At 42.5% G+C, this 23,134-nt stretch overlaps 1 protein-coding gene across 1 annotated transcript in view; it reads right to left on the bottom strand.

The window, feature by feature from the left end:
* Positions 1-12,522: 12,522 nt before the first annotated feature.
* Positions 12,523-23,134, bottom strand: part of scfd1 (sec1 family domain containing 1) — a 28,619-nt gene continuing 18,007 nt past the window's right edge. Inside the window, exons 17-25 of the mRNA XM_073483886.1 lie at positions 21,012-21,091; positions 20,605-20,667; positions 20,036-20,111; positions 17,366-17,419; positions 14,792-14,844; positions 14,653-14,686; positions 13,669-13,734; positions 13,401-13,469; positions 12,523-12,708 (exon numbers count right to left, since the gene is read on the bottom strand). Of these exons, the coding sequence (XP_073339987.1) occupies positions 12,685-12,708; positions 13,401-13,469; positions 13,669-13,734; positions 14,653-14,686; positions 14,792-14,844; positions 17,366-17,419; positions 20,036-20,111; positions 20,605-20,667; positions 21,012-21,091 (519 nt within the window). The 3' untranslated portion in view covers positions 12,523-12,684. The remainder of the gene's footprint in view (positions 12,709-13,400; positions 13,470-13,668; positions 13,735-14,652; positions 14,687-14,791; positions 14,845-17,365; positions 17,420-20,035; positions 20,112-20,604; positions 20,668-21,011; positions 21,092-23,134) is intronic.

Here is a 23,134-nt window from a genome sequence, read left to right on the forward strand (position 1 = left end):
ATCCCCCAGCTACCGTCTTCAGGTACAAAGTGGTATTAGGAGACGTGACGTGCCAGGGCTAGCTGGTTAGCACGCTAACTTCAGTAGACACGTCTGCATCGATGTCTTTGACATGACGTCAACATTATTGTTTATACCCAGAAGTTATTGTAATACCAGATATTCAAGTTCGAGGTGTGAATCTCTGAGCTGGCAATTCTCAAGCACAAGTCAGCTGTATTCAACTCCATCAATACAGAGTCTGAGTCTGGCTATATTTAACTTTAGGTCAGTAACGCACAGGTCTGACTGAGCCATCACTATAAACAGATCTCTGCATATGAACACAAGTCTGAAGGCAACAACATGTCGGTATCAGTGTTCTGGTTTCCATTTGTGGTCCGAGAGGGTCGACAGTCTGCGGATCTCTGAACTAGTCTGCTGTGGTCTCATGGTGATTCAGCTTTGGTTTTGATTGATCTGCACTCATACGCAGCTATCTGTTTAAAGAGATCAGCTGACGTGTCGTCTGGACATAAAACACTGCGTCTCAGGTTGCTGATCGGACTGTAGACAATTAGCGACGCTAAGAAGAGGAAGTCTAGGATATTCTAGGAATATCCGCTGGCCCCAAAACATTGCTGTTGCCTCAAGAAACTAACGATCGTCAAATGATAGTTGATGGGTCCAAGGTTGGGGTCTGTTCAGTTGTATTGAATTCTGGGTAAACAATACTTAAAGTCAACAATCTGAGGTATCAATGTCCAAGTCGGAGTCATCTGATCAAGCTGGCACAAGAGCTTTGATGATGATTGACTTTGATAACCTGGAGGCGAACGTGAGAGCAGGACTGGGTCAGGTAAACAAGGCGCTGCAGAGCCGACAGGCATGAAACAGAACCAGCTTCTCTGTTTCCTGTTTGTTTGTGGAGGTCTGTCAACGAGGAGACTGAACTGAGGGGGACACGCCAGAGACAAACGATGGCACAAAGGATGCAGAGGACGACATGACTTGACATATTTGTGTCATATATCACCTGCTGGCACCGAGTCCTTCAGGTGTTCTGCTGTCTAATGTTGATGTCATGATGCCAATGACGCCTGAAGGTTGAGCTGCATCTGTTGTTACAGAACCCACAGGTCCAATTTACACTTTCAGGATCCACGTCTGAAGGTCCATACCCCTGAAAGTGAGTGCAGCTCGTCCATGTGCAGTCAAAGCATGCGTGTGTCCGATGAACGGGCCGACGTCTGTTGGGATCATATTTGACCCTGACGCCATCTCTAAAGGATCCAGAAGTGCTCGAGGGGCTCAAGGCTGAGTTCCTTTGCAGGGATCAAACTACACAATAGCGTAATCACTTAATCTGCTCACTGTGCCAGATTAACTGATTATAGTCATAAATTCTTGTTGTGATTTCGCCAACAGACATGGCAGACTTCAGGTTTTCCCAATCAGAGCTCGCCGTCTTTCGAGGTTTACAGAGGTGATCAGTCACAACGTCAAGTCTCTTTCTTACTTTTCTTCATTTGTTTGCAGTTTGCAGGGAGTGTTGTTCTGTTCTTACAGGTAAACATCACTGGATACCTGAATGCTCATTTACCAGGGTAGATCTGGTGCTCCTTCACTTGGAATGAAGTCAGTCGCAGTGGTTCAACATCTGGACCAGAGAGTGGAGTTACAGGACCAAATGAATTCAGGGATCCAAGTTTAGTTTTAATTGAACTCAGGCCACAAAACCTGGCAAAAATAAGTAAAATAGGAGCTGCCCAAGAGAATGCAACACAATAATCAACTTAAACCTTTATTTTGAAAGGTCTGTTTAGAGACAGAGGAGGTGCTCAGACATCTGGACAGAGCGGAGCGGCCCAGCTGCCAGAATAAAATGTTGGCAGCTTTATTCTGCAAACCATTAATGTGTTATTGTATAATCGTATTTTTGAAAAGGGATACTTTCAGCCATGTCTGCGGCAACAAACAAATCAGAATATTTTCAGCTGTGTTTGTGGCGACAAACTGGACATTTGTGACAGGAAGTTGGGACAGTCGTGTTTTTGTCAACAAATCCAGGTGTTTTTTATGAGATGTCTGGAAATGTTCAGTCGTGTTTGTGGCAACTCAACCAGATATTTATTGAGAAGTCAGGACGTCAGCCACGTTCGAGGCAACATAACCAGGTATTCTTGGGGAAGGGGTCAGCATATTTTCAGCTGTTTGTGGCGACAAAAACAGTTTTTTAAAGTCAAATCATGATGTTATCTTAACCCTAGTCACATGATTTGTGTGCCTAAACCTAACCAGACCAGAAAGACCCTAAAACTGAAACTGAACCTATGTAAAGAAAATGAAAAACCAAGCAGATGTGTTGATGTATCTGCTACACGAGCACCTAACAAACACCTCCATGTTTTTGTCACAGACATTCAACCTCACTCGAGGTTTCTGTCACGTGCAGTCGACTCATCGCCGCAGGACTCTTCACGTTAGCCTCGTTCTATCACCTCTGAGGCTCCGGTTATTGTCGAGGGCCAGGCGGAGCTCAGGGTCGGCTCGGTAATGTTACCCCTCAGAGGAGCGTACCTGTGTGCAGGTATACAGGCCGACCAGACAGCAGCGGTCAGGAATTCAGCTTGGCCAGCTCCCAGCATGCAGCTGGTAAAATGAGAAGGGCGAAGAAAATGTCTCGGGGAGGAATGTAACTGGAGCGAAGGAGGACGTTTCTGAAGGCTTTCAGAGATACATACGTACGTACAGGTACAGATGGATACAGAGATGATAGAGAGACGGACGTATAGATATCAAATATTAATATGAACAATGCATGAAGCCAAATCTCTGCATGCAGCTCAGCTTTTATTTGATTCTGATGGAAAATCAGCTCACATTTTGGACTGGAAATAAAGCACTGCTCCTTCCTCCTCATATGTTTCTGTTTGGGTCTCAGCTTCTCAGCAACACTAAGACTCTTTCCTGTATGATGGAAGCTTCGGTCAAAACGGGCCTGTTGCCAGGCAGATTTCGAGCTGATCGGTATCAGGAGCATCCACAGCTTTCTGCAGCTCAGAGGTGCGATCGTGTAACGATATGAGATGGAATATTGGATGATTATTATGTCTGAGCAGCGTGATGTGATCCAGGCTGGTTCCTCTTCCCAGAGAAAAATAACAAGTCTTCTTTCTAAGAAACAGTAGTTGTTGTTCTTTTGGGGTTAAAGCCGCTAACATAGCTGGAGACAAGATTTATCCAATTAGCAGTGAGGAGTATCAAACACAGTTAGCTAAAACATTAGACTGAGTACGACGATGCCGTTTCAAATCCTATTTGCAAATAAACTCCATTTTGTGGAAACTACTGCACATGCTGGGATATTTTCCTTACAAATAACAGAACTGTGGTAATCTGCAGACGGACCCTGTGGCGCTTCCAGGTTTTAGGACTGTCACGACTCCAAATCCGTCCAGTCTGTCTTCGGTACATTTCTGGTCTGCAGCACAGGAGTTAAACGGCCCTGTTAATAATCTTAACTTGATGGAGAGAAGCTAATGGATCTCCTGTGTTTATTTTCATGGACTGACATGTTGTTATTACCTTTACATAACTTGTTCCAGGCTTCTAATTGAAATCAGGAGCAGATGTTGTAAATCTTTTATCAGATGGGCGTCCTGTGTGTCCAGGGCAAGAATGTGATCTGTGTTCGGACACTGATCTCCCAGCGAGCTGCTGCCCACCCTGAAGCTCAACTTAGAATCTGTTCACTCTCTGTTGTTTACAGATATGATATGACATCCCCATGAGCAACATGGTGCTTTGTCTTTGTAATTTTAATTGGGTATTTGGTCAAAATATCGTTATAGCTAGCAAGAAAGCAATCACAAGTAAACCCTCCTAGCGAGGAACACTGGACTGAGATTGTAGAGGAAATCTACACAATGAAAACACTGACACATGGTCAGAGATGACAAGAAACACAGAAGCACAGCTCGGCCAAAGCACTGACAGGAACTATGAAAAGGACTCACTGAGAAACTGGATGGACTGCTAGAAATGTAACAGTATTTTTCTTTTTAGTGTTTTTCCTCCGGGTGTTTTTGGGTCGTACTTTATGTGTATAAATGTTGGAATCACTTATAAAAACTAAAGTGATTCAGATTCAAGTTTTCAATGAACTCTCCATGAGCTGAGGTAACGTTACCTTAATTAGCCAGCTAGCTGCAGCATTTTAATGGATCCGATGCTTTCCCACCTCTGATTGGTTGCCTGCTGGTGTAGGCGGTTCACACGGAGCCCGGCAGGTGACATGGATGTTTTGTTTTTTTTAAAACACGAATTACTAAAACAGGCGTGCGATTTATTCCTCTTTTCGTAGCTTAAGCCGCCGTCCCAGACACTTTCCATACATCCACCTGTAACCATGACGTCTCCCAAGGCCTCTCATTTGACAAAATCTTTTACTTCCTTCCAGTCAGAATAATGTTGACGACCAAGTCTGTGAGCTTTAAGGATTCTGATAAGAACGTCTCCTGCTCAAAATTAAACCATGTAAGGCTATGCGTCTAAGTATTTCTTTGTGATTCATACCTAAATGAAAGAAAACCATAGTTAGATGGTCTCGGTCCATGAAACCAGGCCTATATTTAACCAACCTGGACTGTTTTGGCTTTCCACTCTCACAAATGTTCAGATTTTGGCCTCACGAATTAATAAATTGCAAATTATTATTCGCACGCTCGATTTAAAAAAACAAAAAACACATCCACGTCACCTCCCGGGCTCCGTAGCTTCGCTGTGCTTGACTTGAACCTTTGTAGCGATGATTGTTTCTGTTTCCTGGTAAACAAACCAACGTCTTTGACCTCCTTCCTCTTCTGCTGCTCCTCTCAGGGTCACTCATCCTCTGAAGTGTCTCTGGGCGAAGATCCTCTGGGTGTCTGCTGCTGCCGGCTGCTCTGTTGACACAAAATTTTTAGTTTTTTCAACAGGAAGAAGACACCTATTAGTCAAGTTTCATCACTTTTCTCACCTTCTCCCGTTACAACACCGAGCTACAGCTTAGAAAATCTACCTCAAAAAGTGATGTGCGTCAGCTAGAAATGAGAAGCTGCTCTGTTTATTTTTGTGTGAAATCAATGATTCAATGTTTCAGAAAATTACTGTGAATTTTTATATCAATCTGCCGCAGTAGCTAAGGGGGCGGGGCTTAGGAAACAGTCCAACAGAGTCTGACTTAAACCACTTGCACAAGGAAACCTGACAAACGGTTTTGAAAAAAAAAAATGCCTAAAAGTCCATGTTTGCTCAGTTCGAGTGTCCTTGGTTTGACTTTCTGTCAACATAACTCATAAATATATCAACAGCTGAATCACAAACCCTGGATGGTCAGAGTGTCCTTGAATGCATCAACAACTCAGAGTTCTGTGAGCGGTCAGCTGTGTTACCACCAGACAATAAAGCAGCTCTGTCAACAGAAAAACACACTGAATATCTGATGGATTATCTCTTTTTTATACAGAAGAAGTGAAACCAGCGGCTGCCTGGAGGGAAGGAATCAATCTGACGGATGGATCTGAAAACGGTGGCAGCAGTTTCTCAGAGTGGAGGTCTGAACAGGTGGATCATCTTCCACCTGGATTAGTGTAAATGCTCCAAATAACTTTCCCCTGATATCAAAAGCTGCTCTCTCCTCATCACCTGAGACGATGCTTTCAGAGAGAGAAAAGCTGCCGACACCTGATCCATGTGTGTCACAGTCCACAACAACAATCAGGTCTTTGTGAGGACGGCAGAGGCCCGGACACCGCCTTATCTGTCCTGTAAAAACCTCGTATGGACAGTGTGACTGCTGAGCCTCTGCAGGCTGAAACATCAGATCAGGACGACAGATTCAAGTGTTTACATGGTTCAAAGAACACATCTGATGGTCAGCTGAGGTCAGGACGGGAGCCAATCAGAGCTCTTACATTAAAAAGGGGCGGGGCTAGGAGGCTGACCACTGACGGCTGTGCCTCTGCTGTCGGCAGGACGATATCAGGAGATGACGAGAAAAATAATGAGACGTTTTCACAAAATGTGACACAAAAATGTCTCCGGCCAAAATGTAATTAAAAAAACTGAGACGAGGGAGATGATTTCAAACTGATTTCTTGGTTTTAGGATCACAGACTGCACCACTAAAGTGTCAACGGACATGGGTTTAAAGGGGGGTTATTCTTAATATATAGTTGATCCGTTAATTAATCTAAACTTTTGGTGACCATCCCCCCAAATCTGCATCTCAATTGAAAAAAATCAAAGTATATCTGTAACGTCACCTTTTCCCCTAAAACCTCTTAACTGGTGCAGGATACACATCAGAAACCATGTAACCCTTTAATATGCTGCAGTCCTTTCTATCCATTATCTTAACATGTTTAATTAATTTGCAGCTGAAGTTTATTCAGACCCGTAAGTCAGTTAAACCTGCTTCAGTAGTTAATGAAGGGCATTTTGTGTTAAGGAGTTTAATCCTTAAATCCTGCACACTGGACCTAATGAACGTTATTCTAAGGGACTGTGGTTTCATTGTGTAACCGGTTAAACCAACATTTATTTTTTCTGTTTTCTCTGCTCTCAGGTGTCGTCTCGGCTCTGAAGCTCCTGGAAGACGTTCAGGTGAGAGACAAAGACGAGGAGGACTGACAGGAAGACAAGCTGTGAGAGGAGAGGTGCAGAAAAGAAAAGAAATTCAAAACCTGGACGCCACTTTGTCTCCACACAGTGTTAGTTGAAACAAAAGGGTCTTGAAGTAAGTAAGTGAAGACTTGAACTGATATGAATGTCCATGTAGAGACAGTGGATGAGTCTGTCAGGTGGACAGATGTCAGATTGTACTGTGTACCACAGTGTGAAGTAAAAGTCATGCGTTCAAATATTAACTTCAGAATAATGTGTATTATATTAGTCTATTATAATTATTGATGCATTAATGTGTTCATCGCCTTAGTGTTGGGCAGGTAAAGGCAGTTTGACTACTCGTATAGTTTATCTGCCCTCAGGGATCAATAAAGTTTTATCTCTGTCAATAATATTACACCAGTCTGCATCGTAATCTGAGTCTGCAGACTAACTGAAGCTATCAAATACATGCAGCAGAGTAAAAAGAGTTTCTGCCTCTGAGCTGTGGTGGTGCACGGCTACGTCCTGCAGAAATATATTACAATACATGAACTTATCCAATAACAGAGAGCTGCAGTCTGGACCTGAACCCTGACATCAGTTTGCTTTTTGGCTCATTTGGTTGTTGAATGTGTTTTCAGTTAAATGTGTGAAATAAGGTGTGTGGTCACCACAGGCTGAACATATAAACTCATCATTAAATGTCCACAGTTTAATTATAAAGCTCTTCATGTGTTAAAAACGGTTAGCGGTTGCTAACAAGTGTCTGAATGAGACTACAGAGGTCGTCGAGGACATTAAACGTCCTCACAGCGAACACAGAGACTCATCTGCTCACTAGTCCGTCTTTACTGACCCACTTTAGTTACACACTGTTCTGACTCTGACTTTACAACTTTACATTGATCAGTTTATAGAAAACCTGGAGAGTAACTGTGCAGTAAGACGCTCAGTGGTGGTCACGTGTGATTCATGACAAGCACACAGATGCAGTTTAACACCGTGACGTCATTCATACTTTAAGATCTTTGTATCTTCATCATTCAGTTTGTTCTCTTATAAAAACTGACTCTTTAAACCAACACTGGAGTTAAATTAGTGTGGTTCAGCAGATGGACCTCTCAGTCATCAGCCGGGTCAGAACTCATGCTCAGAAAAACTGAGCACACTTTACTAAAGTTTGGTCTTTAACACAAGCAGCGCTCAGGTTTATTTATTTGTCGTAATTGGCTGAAGGTCACAAAAATCATAGTTCATGTCTTTTGGATTTTCGGTTCGACTTTCATAACCAGAACTAGTTTTGTTTTCATTCAATTGTTGCCCAAGTTTGAGGCAAAGATCTCAATTTCAGCAAAACAACACACGAGTCAGCACATTCTTCTGCCAGCTCGCTTCACTGCTCCGACACGCGGTGTGATTTTTGGCCGTCCCTGACGAAGGCTGACGATTCGGAGGGAAAATCTTTTTTTTGTCTTTGATTTGAGTTTTGGAGACCAAAGACATCCTGAGACAAAGTGATGAGCTCTGTAATCTGACGATGTGCTTTAACCAACGAATACAAACAAACGGATCAGAACACAAACTGCCTGAGTGGGTTTGTTGTTCAGTGATTTAATATTTGGACCTGAGGAGGTACAAAATGTTTTAATTTCAAAATGTCCTCAGTGGCTGCCGGGGGAGTTTGGACTCTTGACCTATAATAATTATCACCACTTCATTTTGTACTTGGCATCCAGTTCTGTGATGTATTTTATTATATTTTGGTATAAAACAAAAAGAAAACTGAGGCCAATGAGGAAACTTCAAGTCTTCATCATCATATTTCTCTTTTTTCACAAATTTCTGGGGTTTGTTTATTTATTTTTTTGCAAAGAGGCAGGTGTGTAAAGACGCACCTGATCACGATAATGGTAATAATTTGTTGATTTTAAGCAAACTAGAAACCAATCGGCTGCCTCAGACACTCAGTGATCGAGTGTTCCTGTATTGTTTTAGGCTGCTGTTCCACTAATGGCCACTATGTTGCTCCAAAAACACTTCTCATGTTCAGGTCCATACTTTTCTGTAGTGCGTACTGTTTAATGATCAAAGGACACCTTTTTCCTCATACTGTCCATTGCTGCAGCACCTCTATTCACGCTCTGTCCTGTCTCTTTAAGGCCCGCCTCCTGAAATGCCCAGTCTACTCTAATTGGTCAGCTCTCACAGGCCTGAGCAGGCACCTCCCACCATGTTTCCACATCAGCTCTCCCTGTGTTTTTGTGGCTGAGGGCGGGGACTGTATCGTTGTGACATCACGACGTTACAGGAGTCCTGAATACAGCCGCTGTCCATTTCTCAGAGGATCGAGCGTCTGAACACCTCAACATGCTTTATAATCAGTCTTTCCATATTACAACAACACACCATAAAACTGATGCTAATCATGTAGCAACAGGGTGATTTAGCATACCAACCTAACAGGAAGTAGCTCAGCTAAAAGCACATCATAACCATTTCTACCTAAACAAAACATAATTCCAACAACAAGCAACAAAAACGATGCGTGCCAACAAAGCTGGTGCTAGCAATCATAGCATTTTATGCTAACAATACAAACAACTCTACAGATTCAAGGCCCAAAACAGTTGTATTTAAATAGAATGAAATGTAAGAAACATTACCGAAGTTTTCGGCAGCTGTAACATAATAAAACCTGCTAAAACGCTGCTTATTAGCATCAATCCTGACAGAAGGAACGTTCACATGTTGTGCTGTGGTTTTCTGGAGGTTTGAGGCTGCAAATCACTTCGATCTGCAAAAGTTTGCTCGGGCAGAAGTTAAATATTTTATTTATCTTGTGTTCCAACTTCACCTCAGCAGAAATCTCACAAGTGTTAGCTTTACATTGGTACCGAGAAGCAACTTTCAGAGAATTTAGATTCTTTGTTTCTTCACAGGATGAAGTCGATCATGTTTACTGAAGAGTTTTGCCTCTCAGTTGAGTACAAAGAAGAAGAATAGCTCTGTCTCATCCGTCTTTTGTGGGCTGTAATGATCATGTCTGCCTCCAGGGGGCGCTGCTATTATCTGTGTCTCTGACCCTGAGAAGACCTTTTTATCTTTTTTACATAACACTCTTATCATCACAGCTAACTGGATGTGAACACCGGGGGTATTAAGAGAGAATTAAAGACTTTTTGATGTTTTCCTCCCGATGGTTTAAGAACATTACAGAGTGTTTCTGGACGTTTCCTCAAGCAGCAGATAAAACCTGAACGCCCACGTTGAGCTGCAGGCGGCTGACAGTCACGAGGGTGTGTGTGTGTGTGTGTGTGTGTGTGTGTGTGTGCGTGTGTGCGTACGTGCAGGTGTTCAAACAACAGTGAGAAGATGGAGATCAGTTTAGCTTAGCTTAGCACAAAGACTGAAAGCGGGGGGGGAAACCGCTAGCGTAGCTCCGCTGAAGGAGAAACGCTACACCTCCCGACGAGGCCTCCTTCTCAGAACTCAGCAGGAGCCCTCTGATTGGCTCTCAGGGCTGTGATGTCACTCTCGTACATGTGCTCTGGTCTCGCTTCAGTCATCTCAAAGTTTGGTGAAAACAGAAGAAACAGCTGAGAGTCTTTGAGCTCATCAACCTTTGCTATCCTCCTTTTTCCTCATTATTTCCTCTTCATCACCTCCTCGTAAAACTCTTACTCTCCTATTTCTCCTCCTCTGTTGGTACAACTAGTGCTCAAAATCTGGGTTCAAATAATGTTAAACCTCGTCCTTTTTCTCATCCTCATCTTCCTCTTCTCCTTTGTTATCCTTATTTTCTACTATTCCTACTCTACTCCTTCCTCTTTCCTCCTCTTTCTCGTTTTCCTTATTCTTCTTCTCACCTCCTTCTATTCCTCTCTCGTCATCCACTCTCTTCCTATTCTCCCTCTTTAATTTCCTCCTTCTCTCCTTTTGTTGTCCTCATTTTTCCCCCAAGTTTGGCTGAAAGTTGCCCACATCTCTCCTCTTCATCACCTCCTTGTAAAACTCTCACTCCCCCTCTTTCCCTCCTCTTCCTCCTCCTCCTCTTTCACACCTTCACCCTGCTCATGTTCTCCCTCCTGTTCTTCTTCTTCCTCCTCATTATTTCAGCTCCCGGGTCATTAAGTCAACATAACAGAGTCAACATCCCTGACACTGAGCCGGGATTAACTCTGTGTGTGTGTGTGTGTGTGTGTGTGTGTGTGTGTGTGTGTGTGTGTGTGTGCGTGTGTGTGTGAGCGCGGGTGGTCTCTGCAGCTGAATAATAACAACAGGAGCACGTGGAGTTTCACACCGAGTTGAACTTTGTGTTTCTGTTGAAATATTTCAGAACTCAAACGTGAAACTGTCGTTTCCATCAATAAATCAGATTTCTGGTCAAGAAACAACGAATGATTATTGTTGAGATGTTTTTAGTTTTGAGAGGAACAAACAACTCGTTCAGTGTCAGAGGGGAAACGCTCGATGCATCGATCCTGTATCCCGTTAATCCTTCTCCTCTAAACATTCGTTAGTGTGTAAGACGATTAAGTTCGTCGTAGCTCAGCAGAAGAGAAACTTGAGTCCGACGGTTGTATTTCTCTGTTTAGTAAAAAAGAGAAAGACAAAGAGACAGAGAAGATGAAGAAGAAGAAGAAGAAGACTGCTTCTACGTCTCAGGGCTGAAACTGTCTTCAGGTACAAAGTGGTGTCAGGAGACAGGCAGGCCGGGGCTAGCTGGTTAGCACGCTAACTTCAGTCGACATCTCTGCAACACAGAACAGACAACTGTACTGTTTCTACACGACGGCTCAGGAGCACAGTTGTGTTATTTGAGGGAACATTCACGATACGACTACTGAAACACACACACACACACACACACACACACACACACACACACACACACACACACACACACACACACACACACACACACACACACACACACACACACACACACACAGAGATTAAAATGCCATGATGACATAATCCTCAGATTGATCTCTTTGTTTTGGTGTTGGAGGAACATGGCGGCAGCAGCAGCAGCAGCAGCGGCAGCAGCAGCAGCAGAGCTGTACCACACTGTGCCAGGCTGCCTTTAAAGTGATGGATGACGTGTGTGTGTGTGTGTGTGTGTGTGTGTCGTACCAGTTGTCCTGCTCCTCCTCTGAGTTGAGAAACTTTCCAGTCTGAAGGAAAATTACAGTCAATGAGAGTTAAACAAGGTGACAGATAAACTGCCGAGTGTCTGTTGATGATTTAGAAGAGTAGACGACAAAGACGACGACAAAGAGGACGAAGAAAAACTGCTTCAAACTTTAGTTTTATAAAATTTGAATTTCACAATAAATTTCAGGGCGGATGTTGTTACGTATAAAGGTTCTGATTGGTCTGTTTAACGTGTCTCAGTATCTGCTGCCTATTCTGGGAAAATGTCTCGATCAGATTCCTGCTCCACAGAGGATGAACACTCTGGATATCTGGTATACTGGTTATACTGGTATACTGGTTATACTGGGTCTGAACTGAGGTAAAGAAAAAAATATAGGCACTTACCTGTCTTGAAGATCTGTCTGACCCAGATGTCTCAGGTTTGATATCTGCTGCGGTCACTGTGGATCAAAACCGGCTCTTTCAAAGTAATCGAACAGATCAGACATGTTGGGAATAAACCAGTGTGACGGCATTAACAACAAACACGTCTGTGACTCTGCAGCCTCAGATCTGAAGGGTCCTGACTGTTAAACCAGGTCTCTTATGTCTTTAGTCCTGAACCAGGACCAGCAGAGTCCTGCCTGAAGATCTGAGACTGTGGATCAGAGAGGAGCAACAAGTCAGTAACAGTGTTTTCACAGTGATCAGTATCATGTGTATCGTGTATAAAAATGACACGTGAAGCTGCTGTGAGTTGAGACCGTTTAGCTTTATTAGTGCTGAGTGAAGAGACAGAAATTACAATGAAGACAGGAAATGTTTAATCAATTTACAGAAGTGAGTTTAATAAAAAACAGCTGGAATAAAGAGAGAGAGAGAGAGAGAGAGGTTCACATGTTGTCGGAGTCCACGTCACTTTTGGCCGAGTTGGGAGAGCTGTGGAAGAAGTATCCAGATACTTTACTTCAGTAAGAGTATTATCAGCAACATGTACTTAAAACACTGGACGTAAAAGTATCGATGTTTTTGTAAAATGTCACACAGTCATCTTCAGGGTTAACCATTTTTTCACAATATTATTTTTTCACAAAAAAGAAATGAAAAAACAAACAGAAGATGGGCCGTTTGTTCCTGAGATAAATTCATAAAGAGTCGATTAAACATTTTAAAAAAGGGGAAATACACATTTGCCTCTAAATTTCCTCTTTTTATGAAAGAATGACCTTTTCAATGAGGCTTTATGTGAATAAATACAGATGAAGAAGAAGATGATCATTTAGGTCACTCTTTCATTAATTATATCATGGTCTCAATTTCTCTAATTGCTTTTCTAGCAGCTAAACTTAATATTACAAACACGGATTTTGTTTTAATATTTGCTGATGTTGAAAGTAAGAAAACCAAAACCAGCTGATCCATTAAATTATCAGTGTCGTCCCAGATAGAGTCACTAATTCTGTATAAATCTGACGCCAGAGAGGGTTTACTTCTGAACCGAGTACAAGTACCTTTAATGTGTACTTGAGTACATTTAAAGGAGTCCACTGTGGTCATTGTTAATTTCTATACTTCTTATAATTGCTGACGGAGCAGGTGTAGAGCAGGAGGACAGGTGTGTTGTGACTCACCTGTTTGATGAACTGAGAAGCGTTGAAGAGCTCACTGCAGCCGTAAACCACTTTCTTCCCCTGTTTGAACTGAAAACACACAGGAAGTGACATCATCACCAGCAGAAATAATAAACTAACTGAAACAGGATCATCTTCAACATTGTATATACTTTATAAATAACATGTTGTTGTAACAAATTGCTAATACATTGTGAACCCAGTAGCAGAAGCAGAACTTGCTCTAGAACAGTATCTTGCAGTAGTAGTACTAGCAGTGTTGCAGTACCTTTGCGTAGTCCACCAGGTTCTGGTACTCGATGTAGTTCCCTCCTCCCACCACGAACACGATGGCCTGAAAACAGATCCGACATTTTTCAATGTTAAGAGCTTTTCCTGTCTCCGCTGTGGTTTTTCATAATAAAAGCATTGAAAGGAAAAGGACGGGGGAGCAGCCACTCTGGGTTTTGTAAAGGTTCCCTGTGGAGTTTGGGCAGAAACCTGGTCTACGTGTACGTGAACACAAATGACAACAGTCTAATCACAGCTGGAGGTAACGAACATCAGTCCTTAAAGAGGAAACACAACTAATCACAGCGTTTCCTGACAAACACTGTCTGTGTCCGGCTGCTCCTGCTGCTCAGAAGGAAGAGAAGAAGATGATGAGGTGTCGTTAATGTGTTCATCTAGAGGTTCATCAGACTCAGTCACGGCCCTCAGCCTTCTCTTTGTTGGCTGCTGCAGCGCCCTCAGGCTGCGGCTCCTGCTTGTGTTGTGTTATAATTTTCAGGCGACCGTAAACAACGTGTGAGTCGATCCTGTGCAGCTTCAAGTGTTTGCACTGTGTGGACCGTGTTTCTGCCCCGGCAGACCTCCAGTGGAGTTATTCCACTGAACCACTGAAATCCTGTGAAACTGTTAATGAAAGTTCTCAAAGTCACTTTTCCTCTGAAGAAGATTTGATTGTCTGTTGGTTGTACAGTGGAAGGTTTACGTCAGTATTATACTGTTGAATCATTATGATGTCGACTGATTTCTTAGGACAAGTCCCGGCTTTTTAGACTTTCTGCAGGAGATCGAAAGGTAAACTTGTACCTGAAGATATATTTTGAGTCTGAATTCATGAGTGAAGTGAAGAAATAGATTTTAGAGTTGTCTGCAGATTTCTGCTGAGCAGCATCATTTCCAGTCTTCGAACTCTGTTTGTCCTGGAAATACCCGAGACTGAAACTCATCCATCAAACTTTAGTCCAGAAACAGAAACTCTGCTCACCTCCTGAAACGGGTTCTTGTTCCTGGGAATGGAGCTGGAGAAGAAGAAGAAGAAGAGGAGTGAGGACGGTGAGACATTCCTGAGTTAATTATGGACTGAACTGATCAGAAGTGATTATAAATGTGTGCTGGAGTGGTACCTCTCGCTGCCTCGCAGCATCTTTGGGTCGAAGTATCGATAGTCGTCTGTTTCCTGAGAGATAGGGAGGAAATCATCAGTCAGCTGATTCATCACGTCTGCACACGTGATGTCTGAATTATCTGGACGAGAGCTGCAAAACAGTCTCATGATGAATCTTTTACAATAAAACATCTCAAAACATCGTGAATTATTTCCCTGAGCTCAAAGTGACGTCGAGGACTCGAGAGAAAAGCAGAACATCCTCACATTTAAGAAGTCTGAACTCATCCATTGATTTTCACAATATTTGACACTTTTTAATTTATTCTGACATTATGTGGCGTACGGGGGAACAAATGGACCAACATTTTATAAATATACTAAATATACAAAACATACTGACAAAATATGTAAAATAACCATGAAATGACAGAATTTTTGTGTAAAATATCATTTTTCCGTCTCATTTTTGTTTTATTATTTTGCATTTCAACGTTTTAACTAGCTGCTGACTAGAATGCATATTACCTCTTTATTAGTCATTATAATGCTCTTATTCCACATGTCCATATTCTACAACACGAGGCCATTAAGATGTCATTTACACCCTCGGCTGAGGACAGACTGATTACCTGCACGGTGGATTATCGAAGCAGATATTCGGCTCTTCCGATCATCAGTATCAGTGTTATTCTGTTTGTTTGCCGATAATATAAATGTATTTAAAATACAAAACTTTGGCTCTGATGCAAGCGGCCTTTAGATGTTTGTCGCCACCTCTCAGTGGTTTCACTCAATGTCCCGCCCACAACACTGTCTGATTGGTTACATGTCACAAGTAACTACTAACTAAAGATATCAAATAAATGTAGTGAAGTGAAAGTATAAAGTAGCACAACATCAAAGTTGTACGCTAACACTTTTAGCTTAGCAGCTACAGTGAAGATTTCATCTTAATAAAGGGTTTATTAACGTCTCCTCAGATCAGTTTGTGATCTCGGGGCTTCTACAGACTGTGATCACAGCAGACGAGCTGTATGGAGACATTTTATTGTTTTTTACATGTTAAAACAAGTCCTCAGCTAATTCAGTTGTTTAACAGGAAGTGCTAACAGCTAATTCTGCAAAGTTTTAATGGAGTTTTTATTTGTGTTGTTGTTTTTCTGTTGTTTTTTGGGGGTCTGAAAGACTGAAAGCAGCTAGTCCGGCTAGCCTAACCCTCGTTTCTACTCTTTATGCTAAGCTAAGCTAACCACGACCTGAATTATTCCTTTAATATTCTTCATCAGAAACAGTGACTGAACAGGAACAACACACACACACACACACACGCGCACACAGACACACACACACACACACACACACACACACACACACACACACAAACACACACACTAATCTGATAGAGGGAGAATGTGCTCTTCGATTTCTTTCATCTTCATCCCACTCCTGTCCTCCCCCCTCCTCCCCCCTCCCCCTCCTCCCCTCAGATTCACAACAACAGGATCTTTGTTGGTCGTCTGTAACTCCAGACGCTGAGAAACCTGCAGTGTGTGTGTGTGTGTGTGTGTGTGTGTGTGTGTGTGTGTGGAGCCGAATCAAAAATTTCACTCATTCATCATCATCATCACTGACCTGTGTGTATTGGTAATATAATCTCACTCTCTCACACACACACACACACACACACACACACACGTTAATATGAAGTTAATGTGATTTCCTCGAGTGCAGCAGTTTGTGTGTGTGATGCTGTTTTTCCATCACATCTGGCGGCCCGGTTCTACTCAGTTTGACTCGGCGCGGCAGGGATTTGCATTTCCACCACCACTGGTCTACCTGCTTGAAGGTGTGTTTAAATGACACCGATGACACGCTTGTCCTCACCCCACCCCGCAGTACTATCGAAACAATCCCCGCTAACAAAGTGGCTCCGCTACAAACACGTTTAATTTCCTCTAACTTCTCCAATAAAAGCCCCCCGTTGTTCAGTAATTTAAAGCTTTTATTATGAAGCAGCATCACAGGAAACGTTGTGTTTTCAGCAGCAGGAACTAAACACGAGTCCTGAACCAGCTGACAGTGAACACATGAAACAGTGAAACTCAGCAGATGTTTGAAACAAACAGGACGAGAGAAACTAAAGAGATGCAGTCAGAAGCTGCAGACGTCCTGACAGCTGAACACGACTGTAACAACCTCTTTCTCAGGTTTCCTGCAAATCAGCGCGGCCAGAAGTGAAAAACGGCAAAAGCTGTCGACCAGCCGAGGTGAGAGAAAGTCTTTTTGCTTCAGTCAAACTGAAAACTGAACACTTCCCCTTTTAGTTTTCTCTCCCGTCTGACTGAGAAGTGAGGATGAAAATGAATCTTAATCTTTCTTCTTGTCAACATGTTCATGCTCAAACAAACAGTGGATGTATCCGCCAACACTGCCACCAATACTCACTGTCTCATCTCATCCTACAGATTCAGCACCCGGTATTCAGGTAAACATCAGTGTTATTACTTATATTGTTTAAGAAAATGTCAAAAAGTTCTCAGTTCAAACATGTTTTCTTTGAGATCTGACGACGATTAAAAGCAAAACTCACAGGGTTCGACTTCATCTCCATCAGGTTGTCCAGGATCCGAGTGACTGGAAGGTTCTGGAAGAAGAGAAATAAAATATCAGCAGCTGCTCCGACAAACAACAGCGATGAATTAGGATTCATTTGTCTTCGCTAAAAATCAACAACAACTGTTGGACAGAGTTCAAACATAAATGAATGATTGAGTTCATTAAAACTGTGGTGTACATGCACAACACACACTGCAGCGGACAACTCCATTATCTTCACTGTTGATTAATCTTTTGATTATTTCCTTAGTTTAGTGATTAGTTCGTCCTCAAATGTCTCATTTTGTCCAAAACCCAAAACATATTGAGTTAACTGTCAGAGGAGGAACACAACCAGAAAATATTCACATTTAACAAGCTGACATCAGAGAGTCAAACCGATGAATCGTTCAGCGATGCAGCTCGACGAAGCAACAACTGTTAATCCGTCAAATTCTTTTCTTTTTGCATAAAAATAAATTTTGTGAGGTTTGAGATGAGAAGATGATTTCTACACGTCAAATTCAGGAGGAGCTGAACAACAGAAGACAAGAACTCAGTGATTCATTTCATCAGAAACATCAGATCTGGACTTCTGTCAGCATTCAAACAGGCGTCAACATCACTTCAGATCCAGAACTTTGTACACTGGATAGAAAACCTGACAATATGACAGACAGAGATTTAATCTCTCTAACTAAAATGTAGCTTTTAATAGCAAAGAAAATATTAATAACATATATTTTCTATACATAAACATATAACATTTATATATATAACATATAAAAAAATAAGTTTAAAAAAAGTAGCAGTAGATCTCCTCTGTGTCTTGTGTTATATGATTTAAAAGCTATAAACCAAAAACATATTTTTGGTTTAATTCGTATTATAAAGAGGATGGTGGAGACTTTAGCGTGGCATACTTTAACTTTTTTATTTCAATTAAATAATTTTCCTTTCACCAGTTTTCATGTGTTTAAACAAATCTCTGACTTTGGAGTATTTTCATTTCACGTCTGGAAAAAAGAAACCACAATATTAACAGTTCTGTCACTCAGGTTTGAGTATTTGTCGAAGTGTTGGAGTCTAAAATTTATCAATTGATCTCCATCAGTCTCAAGTTCCAACAGTAAAATCAGATTCATCTCATCTTTGCTGTTTCAGGTTCATTTAAGGTTTCGATGGTTTTAATCGTCAGAAATCTTTGTTTTGTTTGGATTCTGCTCGAGAAACTTTGCTGAACGTCTTTTCTTTTTAAATGTTGGAGACGTGTGTGTGGAAGAAGTGTGTAAATATCTCAGCTGTCAGAGTGTCAACAGCTCGCGTCTGTAATGTTCTGGCAGCTTCGAGGTCCGACTCGGCTGGTCTCAGTTCAGCTTCTGTATGAAGAAAACAGACACCACCTCCCTGTGTGTGTGTGTGTGTGTGTGTGTGTGTGTGTGTGTGAGAGAGATGATAATAAATGACTCCATGTTGGTGCCAGTTTCACCCTGAAACATCCCATCATCCTCCTTGTTGTCATCATCATCGCTGCTGTCCAGGAACAAAGACTGTCACATTAGGTACGCTTGATTTAACCTCCTGCCAGACGCAGATGGGCGGAGCTAGGTGTTTTGGTGGTGGAGCAGGTTAAATAAAGCACGCCGACATATGAAGGAATGTTTGGAGGCTGGTTACAGGTGACGAGCCGCCATGTTGGAGGAGAACCAACAGAAGGAAATGCAGGACGAAGAAAGAAACGGATGAAAAACAAAGAAAAGTTCTAATAAATCATGAGGAGGGAGAAGAGATGAGGATTACAGTCTTCTTCTTCCAACATGGCGGCTTGCCACCAAGTATCCACTAACAAAACAAAAACTTTGCTCCAACCGCTGATCATAATTCTGAGTTATTGTTTAGTTCGACTGCTAAAAGCGAAAAGACCAAAAGACTGTATGTTCATATTATGTTCATATTGTCAACCCAGATTTCACGGCATGATTCACACTTCATTAAGCAGGACTGCTTCATAGTAGTGTTACAGGATAGTTTCCTGAATGTGACGAAGAGCTTTTCAGGTATTAAAGTCCCACGTGTCATTAAAGGTGCAACGAAATCATCAACAGAATGTGAAGAAATAAAAGTTTTGACATTATGATGTTATATTCTGTGTTGCAGAGATATCTACTGAAGTTAGCATGCTAACAGCTAGCCCTGCCTGTCTTAGTCAGAAGCGTCTGTGCTAGTGTTGTAAACAGCAACACTCCCCCGGTGCTCCGAGCGCCGGTACGGGACTGCTAGCTGCACGGCTAACTGAGCGAACTAGCTAACAACAGCTACATATAGCAGCAGTTAGTGGTTACATTAGCAATATGCTGCCCCCTGTTTGCTTTGAGTGTGAATTCGACCTGCCAACAGAAACTGTGCTCACATGAATTAATGTGCATTATGTTCCCCTGAACATCTACTTCCTGTTGAGATGTCGGAGAGCTGACGACTCATGTTGAATTATTTCAGTCTAATCAGTGACGGCCCTCCATGCTCAGTCTGACCCTCGACCTTCAGGCTGAAAGCATCTGGGCCTAGATTTGTTAAAAGCTCGAATGTGAGCAGGTTTGTTGGTTGAGAACAGTTTCTGGATTCACTGCAGGTTATTATTTAATTTAGATTTTCCACTTTGACTCACATGTTGTTTGAGCACCAGGTTCTTCACTCCCTCCATGACGAACTGTGAGCCGGTATTCATCACTCTGGAAAACAGCCTGCAGAGGACGGGGGAGGAGAGGGAGGGGGAGGAAACAAAGGGGGACAAATAGAAGGAGGGGGAGTAGAGAGGGAGGAGGTAAGGCAGCGAGGAGGAGGAGGAGGAGGAGGAGGAGGAGGACAGGGTAAGGCTGGTAGTCTGAACACTCCTGGTTCTACAGTGCAGCTACTAATACTGCAAATACTGGAAACAATAAGTAACAAGTCAAGTCTTAATGTACTGTAGTTATTAAAACTACGTGTTGTGAGTGGACTCAACAAAAACTGAATATTATAACTTCATTAAGGAGGATTTTTTGAAGGGCTGTCGTATTAATAAACTGCTGAGTTTTAAAGGTGCTATTTGTAAGAAAAGTAGATTTTTGAGTCTCATTCCCAACTCGTCAAACTCTGACGCTCTGGGATGAGCTCAGGGCTGAACCTCAGGTGCATCTATTTAAAACTCTTTTAATCAAACCGTGTCACAAAAACACATCTTGTGTTAAAACTTACCCCATGGGTTTGACTCCGCTGTTGCCGTAGTTGGCTGGGGTGGCGGCCATCTTGGTAAACGCCCTGAAAAAGTTGGAGGAAACCAGAATGACTCAACGTGACGGACTCTTGTGTTAAACAGAGGCTGACACACTCTGCTCTTTGTTTTATCATCCAGATAATACGAAGATACAATTTTTTTAATTTTCCTTAAACCTTAAACACACAGACGACACATGACTGTAATCTAACGGCAAAATACTGACGGCGCTTTGGTGAAGGTACAAATAAAACATGTGATGAAACAGATCAAATGAAGACGACTGGAGGCTCAGGTGATACAAAAACTAACTGTTTAAAACTAAAGTGAGGCTACGAAGACGTTCGACAGTAACTTCATCAGACAACTTTAACAACAACAGACTCACTTCCACTGCTTGATGTAGTTGAGAGGTGAAAGGTCACAGCCTGCGTCCAACAGAGCCGTCTTGTACTGCTCCAAGTCCGACTGAAACACACACAACAGACACACAAACATCAACACATGGACTTCATTAAATAGACTCTGGTTTTATAGAGCGATCTGAACAATTAGTCAACAAATTCAGTTGATTATCGTGGCCGACAGAATTCACAATAACAATATTATCAGTTTAATTCACCTATAACTTTACTGTTTTGTCTCTTTTTGTCAACCTTATTACACTTCAAATACACGAGTGAGGAGGTGGAGAGCGATATTCAGCTAGCCCGCTAACAGTTACTGCAGCTTCTTTGTTTTATGGCGGGTGGCAACCAGCGTGAAGCTGCACTACTGCCACCCACTATGACAGAGTGAGCACAGAAAGAAAAGCAAGTTATTTGAGAGGCACTGGATTATCATGAGTATTATAAACACAATATCAATATTACGTACTTTAATATCGCGGTTATCGTGAACACTTCTTCTTTAGAGGTTTGCAGATTGAATTTTAAACAGAAAGTTACGGCGATGAGTTTTTTGGTTTGTTCTGGTCATGTGACCTGCAACGATGATGACAGTTCAAAACCAACGGCAGAGAGTTTCAAGATGGCTGCCACACTCCAAAGTCCTCCGCAGGTGGAGGTGGTGCATGCAGACAGGAAACAGCCAAATGTTGCGATGAGTAACTATAAAAGTGGAGTAAACGTACTTAATGCTGCAAACTTAAATCAGGTTCAACCTCGATGAGAGGCCTGGATTCTTGAGCCTGTGTTCCTGAAAATGATTAAGTTATTGTGACATAACGCCAAAGAAAACATGGAGGAAACGTCACAGTATATCCACGGAGGGAACAGTCTGTCTGATTCTACCTACAGCGAGTGAAGGTGACGTAAAGCGCAGCGTCTACACACAGTTTGCTCTTCAATAAGCTCCTGACTGGCAGCTCAGCGGGAGCCGCTGAAGGATTACACAACTGAGCCACGTGAGAGCGTGTGAGGGTGATTCTGTACGAGTGAATTCCCACCACATCAGTCTGAAACTGTGGAGGGAGAGAGATCAAAGACAGAGACAGAGGCCAGGAGCTGGTCACAGAGGACAGGAGGAGAGAGAGAAGAAGGGAGTGGGTGGTGATGGAGGCTGAGGGGATGATCCCGGGATCATCCGTCTCTCAGGTGGATGAAAGAGAGCGAGGCTCATTTCTGGGCAGAGCTGTCACACCGTCCGTCAGCAGAGGAAGCCGAGGACGAGCTGAGAATCAAAGGCCTCGCTGTGTTACAACCACGTCCTCTTCACACTGTGATTGGTCAGCTGTGTGTAGATATTCAAGTTTTCTCCAAAATAGACCATAAATAAATGTAAGAAGAGAAGGAATTATATGATTTCTCTTTCAATACAAAGTCTTTCACAACCACATGCATACATCTGCAGAATCACACCTGTTTATGAAACGTCCATGTCTCGGCCAAAAAGCTGCACTTGAACGCACCGCAAATACTACAGCAGAAGGCCAACCTGCACCTGTGGGAGAGGAAATAACTCTCCACACCAGCAGGTGGCGGCAGTCTGTATTCAGCATTCAAAAACGTAAACCAGGAGAAAGTCAGGACTGCAGATACTGTGATGACTTTCACCTCTCTCTCTAATATAGACACTTTAATGGAGAACATGTCTGATAAACTGTTGTGAAGACATCAGACACTAAACTACAGCAACAGGCTCACGTGCTCTTCATCCGCCTCCTCCAAGAGAACCGATCAGCTGAACAGCCAATCAGAGCGACCTCTCTTCAGCATTACTTGTCGAGCTGCAAAAATGAATAGATTAGTGGTCAACTATTACATTAATCGCTCAACATTGGTCCTGGTCAATGTCATAAAATAACTCCACTTAAACTCGAGTTCAACTTTCGCAAGTAACTAAAATGAACGAGAATTAGTGGGTTTAAACACAGGAAAGCTTCAGGGACAGACAAAGACTACAACGAGGGAAAACAAAGGAAAACAGTGCACGACAACAAAACCAGCGTGGGAAAGATGGAGGCTGCGCGTGGGAGGAAGACTTCACTACCGCTAAAGCTTTTCAAAACCT

This window comes from Pagrus major, chromosome 16, assembly GCF_040436345.1.
Source record: "Pagrus major chromosome 16, Pma_NU_1.0".
Taxonomy (NCBI): domain Eukaryota; kingdom Metazoa; phylum Chordata; class Actinopteri; order Spariformes; family Sparidae; genus Pagrus; species Pagrus major.